This window comes from Diadema antillarum, unplaced genomic scaffold (assembly GCF_040938485.1).
Source record: "Diadema antillarum isolate AM-2024a unplaced genomic scaffold, OU_Dant_1.0 seq00002513_RagTag, whole genome shotgun sequence".
NCBI lineage: Eukaryota > Metazoa > Echinodermata > Echinoidea > Diadematoida > Diadematidae > Diadema > Diadema antillarum.
The window spans coordinates 59,297-65,296 of record NW_027273117.1 but is presented as its reverse complement, the minus strand read 5'-3'; the positions used below and the strand labels follow the sequence as shown (position 1 = coordinate 65,296).

The 6,000-nt window shown below is 39.7% G+C and overlaps 1 protein-coding gene across 1 annotated transcript in view; it reads left to right on the top strand.

The window, feature by feature from the left end:
- The first annotated feature begins 518 nt into the window (after window positions 1-518).
- The window catches only part of LOC139714901 (complement C3-like), a 46,781-nt gene continuing 41,299 nt past the window's right edge, over window positions 519-6,000 (top strand). The window contains exons 1-2 of the mRNA XM_071626548.1: window positions 519-664; window positions 5,539-5,681. Of these exons, the coding sequence (XP_071482649.1) occupies window positions 5,677-5,681 (5 nt within the window). The 5' untranslated portion in view covers window positions 519-664; window positions 5,539-5,676. The remainder of the gene's footprint in view (window positions 665-5,538; window positions 5,682-6,000) is intronic.

Below are 6,000 nucleotides of genomic sequence, written 5' to 3'. Positions count from 1 at the left end.
TGAATAAAACCAATCAAAGCATAAGATGTGGATCTCCATGCCCTAAATTCATACTGGTTTTTCTTTATGACACAAAATTTATAAGAAAATTAAAAACCCCGAATTTTTCAAAGTTTGTGAATTCAGTTTTGTTTGATTTGTCCAAATAATTTCTTTGTGGATTACGGGAGGATGGATTAATGAAAGGATTATTAGCAGAACTGATTTGATGTTGAATTGCATTTAAATGTTGAATTTGAGGAATACAGTTAATCAGTCCATGAGCTAATATGTAAACTCATTCATGCATCCCTGTGTCACTATTTACTGTTTTGGGCAAGCTTCTGACATTTCAGGATTATGTCAATCTTCCACCAATTTATTTTGTCTGAGTACTGTATATAATGTGAACGCGATGCGGCGCTCTACCTCAGGGAATAATGATCCAATCTTGTCAGGGTCAAACTATCATCGACTGTGGTCGATTTTACACGGTCTTTATTTCTTCCCATCCCATGCATTTTCAATCAAAGCTTGCTTGACGACCAGAATACAAGAGTTATGTTTGTCCACCCGCCCACGCTTGCAAGCCCTACTAACTAGCGAGCAGAACCCTGACTGTACACGATGGACCAGTCTATTGAGAAGGAATTGTGCCACAACAATCACAAGAGATGAGAGAATAGTAAGCATTTCACTTCTTTTTCTTCATGCTTTTCATTTTTACCTCCGCCAAGGGGGCAGGTTTTGTTTTCGTTACCGTTGGTTTGTTACCTCCGCCAAGGGGGGAGGTTAAGTTTTCGTTACCGTTGGTTTGTTAGTTAGTTAGTGAGTTTGTCCGTGTGCAAAATAACTCTGAAAGTAGTTAACGGATTGGGATGAAACTTGCAGGAAAGGTTGAGAATGACACAAGTAACAAACGATTAACTTTGGTAGTGATCCGAGATTTTTTTTTTTTTAAATTTATGAAGGAATTTTGATATTTTGGCAGGTAGGGTCAATGAACTTGGGAGTTCAGGCTGCGCGTATTTGAGGTTTGCATGCGCGCATTAAAGTGCGTGCTGTAGTTTCTGCTAGGGCGAGGCGCGCCGTGCAGCTGAGGGTTTATGACGTAACAAAGGCTTCTATATTGAGAAATCGAGCGATTTTCAGCACACAATGCTATAAGTACGTATGGAAGGAAATCACTGATATCTCTAAAGGAAGAACAAGATCAGTGGTGGAAATGAGCTGCATGCTTGGCGGAGGTCTGCGCTCTCAGAGTGCTTCTCTAGTTAGTTCGCTCGTTCGTTCGTTCGTTTGTCCGTGTGCAAAATAACTCAAAAGTGGTTAACGGATTGGGATGAAACTTGCAGGAAAGGTTGAGAATGACACAAGTAACAAACGATTAACTTTTGGTAGTGATCCGAGAATTTTTGGGAATTTATGAAGGATTTTTGATATTTTGGCAGGTAGGGTCAATGAACTTGGGAATTCAGGCTGCGCGTATTTGAGGTTTGCATGGGCGCACTAAAGTGCGTGCTCTAGTTTCTGCTAGGGCGAGGCGTGCCGTGCAGCTGAGGGTTTATGACGTAACAAAGGTTTCTATATTGGGAAATCGGGCAATTTTTCAGCATGTAGACCTATGGGTGGAAATCACTGATTTCGATGGAAGAGCCCAAAGAGCTTTTCCCCAGTGGTAAAATCTCTTTGGGAAGAGCAAGATCATGGGTGGAAAGTGACTGCTTGGCGGAGGTCTGCGCTCTCAGCGTGCTTTTCTAGTTTGTACATGTATTTAGGCGGAGCCGTCTACATTGCTCCAAACTCCACGCAGTGATTCCTAGAATGTTGAGTTGAGTTGAGTTGGGTTTATTAACAACATACATGTGAATATGATAACATGATAACATGAAATTCCACAGTGTGAGATACAATAACATGAAATTTTTATGAGAATACAATGATTTTGTACAAGGTTCTTACAGCTTTGCAAGCATATATTTTACATACATGTACTTATATCTACCTTACATAAGAATACATGTGTTATAATAGATTTAGTTTCGTTGTGATACATTTATCACTGAAAAGGCAAAGAGAATGAATAAGTATGTAATGTAGACATATATGCATAGACAGAGGTTCTGAAAAAAGAAATCGAAAAAAAATAATAGAAAAACAGAAGATAATGTTGTTAAAGGGGGAACCAAAAGTTAGCACAAGTGCTAGTCGAGAATGGTTAGTTATAGCTACATGTATATTTAAGCTGCTTATTGCAAGGTCTACTCTTTTAAAGTAACTGTACTATAGAAGTAAATTAAACTAAACAATGAAATTTCTTTTCATCACTGAACTTCTTTTAACAAGTGATTTTTTTAGGCTTCTTCCAAATGAAGATCGTGTTCTTTCCTCTTGAACATTTTGGGGCAAACTATTCCAAAACTTTGATCCGACAAGATATAGAAAATGTACCATGTGTCGTTTTACATTTCGGGAGTCTAAGCATGGAATGATCGTTGCCTCTAGTCCTGTATGCATGATTCATTGGCTCATAATATTGCGTTACAGAATGTGGTAAATGTAAATGTAAATGTGTAGTCTTAATGCGGCGTTTGCACATTTGCAAGCGGCATTCCCTTGTGCCTGCGCATGCTCAAGAAATATTGATGATTAATCGATTGAAATATGCACTGTATACTGTGCTTAATGCCAGCACCGCTTTAAAGGGAAAACACGTTGTCTACAAGTATACCTTTCATTGCAACGCAAGTAATAAGCCAATGTTGCAAACAACGAAGAGAAACCCGAATTCCAAAGAACTGTGATTCGGTAAGCAGCAGCAATAAGCTACGGGTTATGTCCATACAAGATACGTATGCAAAATATCTCCTTTAACAGATAACAAAGTTTCGACAAAACCGAATGTTTAAGCGTGATCCCGACATCCAGTGACATAATGGGGGGGGGGGGGGGGAGGGTTATTCCAATAACCCAAAACGTCGGTTAGAACATATTAATATCTGGGAAAAATTCACGAAAGCATAAGTTAGCTTTAATATAGTGCTCGATGAAAACAGTGATGTAAATTGACATTTAATGAAAAAATGGACTGCAATATAGAGATAACATATTTAGAGGTCAAATCTTACGAGGGTAACTTTAATCGATTTTTCGAGCTGCGCGTGCGTACATGCACGCACGCATACGTTGCCGTCATTGTTTTTTATGCCTCCGCCACGGAGTGACGCCGGAGGCATTATGTTTTCGGGTTGTCCGTCCGTCCGTCCGTAATCAATTTTGTGGACAGCGTATCTAAGAAACCGTTAGAGGTATCATAATGAAACTTGGCATGTATATGTATATGTATAAGTGGGGGAAGATGTACCTAACAAATTTTGGGCGCACATTCTCAAGGTTAAAGGTCAAAAGGTCAAGGTCAAATACTCAAAATTTCACTATTTCCCCTATATCTATGCAATGCCTAGAGGTATTTTCTTGAAACTTGGTATATACATGAACTACCAAATAAAGATTCCCCAGAGAGATTTTTGGGTCATGAAGTCAAAGGTTAAGGGTCGAAGGTCAAGTGAAAATGTTAAAATTTCACTTTTTACTCAATATCTCACAAATATTTCAAGGTATCTTCATGGAACTTAGTATATATGCATGTACTGACTGGCAGAAATCATATAGGGAATTCAGGGGTCATGAGTCAAAGGTCAGGGGTCAAAGGTCAAGGTCAACTCATCAAAATGTCATTATTTCCCTCTTATCTATGCAATGTCTGCAGGATCTTTCTTGAAACATAGTGTATGCATGTATTACCCAATACAGCTTCTCTTGGAAGTTTCTTGCCAAAAGGTCAAAGATCAAAAGGTCAAAGGTCAAGTGGAAGTGCCAAATTTCACTTCTCCTTTAAACTTATAAAAGGCTCAAAAGTTGGGTACAAATCCTCAAATCTCCAAATACCTGCACTCAATAGACAGTATAGCCATATTCATCCAATTAAACTAAGGCCGCGTTTATAAGATTTTGCGTGCCTAGAATCACTGTTTTGAAACACTGTTTTGAAACACTGTTTCAAATCACAGTTTCGTCAGGAGAGCGTTTATATGATTATTTCTCCGAGCGTGTTGGGGCTCTCGCTCAGACTGTGCCATTGCGCAACTCACTCTGCGCAGTTTTTCCTCGGCAAAAGGTTAAACTGTGTGCGCGCAAGGCATTGTGACGTCATTTAAACAGTGTTTGAGATCGCGGTTGCGTTTATAAGATTTTTGAAACACTGTTTCTACAGAAACACTGTTTCAAATCACGGTTAGCGTTTATAAGATTTTTTTTTCTTGCTAGAAACACTGTTTGGCCAGAAACGGTGTTTCAAAACACTGTTTCTGGCCAGATTAACGCAGCCTTAGTTCAAGGAAAGTGAACATTCAATGCATTTGTGACAATCCTGTCATGTTAATATTTTGCCAGTTTTGTAAAACTGTCATCACACATTGTCAAGACATTGTGTCATAGACCTATGCGGAAAACCATGCATTATGGCGGAGGCATACCAGTCGCTATAGCGACATTTCTAGTTATTTTTTATAATGTTTCAAGTGATCTGAAACGTGTGCAAACAAAATAATGAACTCGATTGGAGCAAGTTGACATGTCAACGCGGTGCTTACCATAATATATGTAGCTTGATTTGGACTATGTGACCAGTAAACATGGTAAATTTTATTGAAGAGTTGAGTTCCGTTAAGGGTCCGTGATCCGTGCAAATCAAGCTACATATGTGGTAAACACCGCGTTGAAATGTCAACTTGCTCATGTGGAGTTCATTATTTGACCTTTGACAGGGCGATGAGTTGGCTCAGTCGGTAGCACGTCTGCCTCACGATCGTGCTGCCCGGGTTCGAACCCGAGTCTGGACTGAGCAATGTTGTGTGTAAACATACCGTCCCCTCTAGCAAGAGGCAAAACACTCTGTCCCTCGGATAGGACATAAAATGTAGGTCCCGTGTATGAGAGAGCAACAACCCATGCACGTAAAAGATCCCGCTTCATTCATTCATCGCAAAGAGCAGGGTGTTAAACCGGGTGAAGTGGTCCCATCTCACATCCAACTGGACCCCATGGAAGATCAGCTTAACGTAGCTGAATATGGGCTATCCAGCCATCTTCTCAGATAGAAAATGAACAAACAAACAAACAAACACGGATCGCCTACTAAAAATAAAGTGTTGAAGATAGAGAGGAGTTTAATTTCTTCATCATCAAAACGCAACCAAGCTCGAAATCATATATCTTAGATTCCGGGGGTCTTTCAAATCAGAGCTGAGCTTCTTTATCCTGAGTGAAAGGAATATAACAATTTGGAATATAACAATCAAGCATAGGCTTGACCACCCAGCCTATGCTGAAAAGACGAGTAATTTACCGGAGAGAGAAGATATATGAAAAGCCTTTATGTTTCATCATCCATCTCGGAAACGATTTATAGAAATATTCTAGCAGCATAGAATAACGGAAAAGTGCGCTGCTCACGGTAATGATGAAGTGAAGAAAAATATTCATGATGTCCTATTGCAGACGTACAGAATATGCTGCCAAAGTCGGACCCAGAACTTCCTTCTTCGTTCGAATGATGACGAAGACGTAGGGGAGGTGAACACCAACGTAGAAGTTCGGAAGGATTTCAGGGAGACGTGGTTTTTTGAGCTACTGGAAATGGGGTAAGGAGTGATGCATATGCCATGTTTGCTGTTCAAAATGGCAGGAGTTGTTTGATTAGCTTATATGACATTTGCTTCTGCGACAGTCGCTCCCCCCCCCCCCCAAAAAAAAAAAAAAATAAATAAATAAATATGCACGCTAACATGGCTGAGTAAACATAAATATTATAATTCTACTCACAAGTATAACTCTAAAACCCTAATCCTAATTCTAATCTCTCACATCAAACGACACCTAAAACCCTACCACAACCCTAACCTTAAGTCCAAGGAGAAATACGATTGTCGCAGGAGCAGATGTTCATTAACTCTCAGGCAG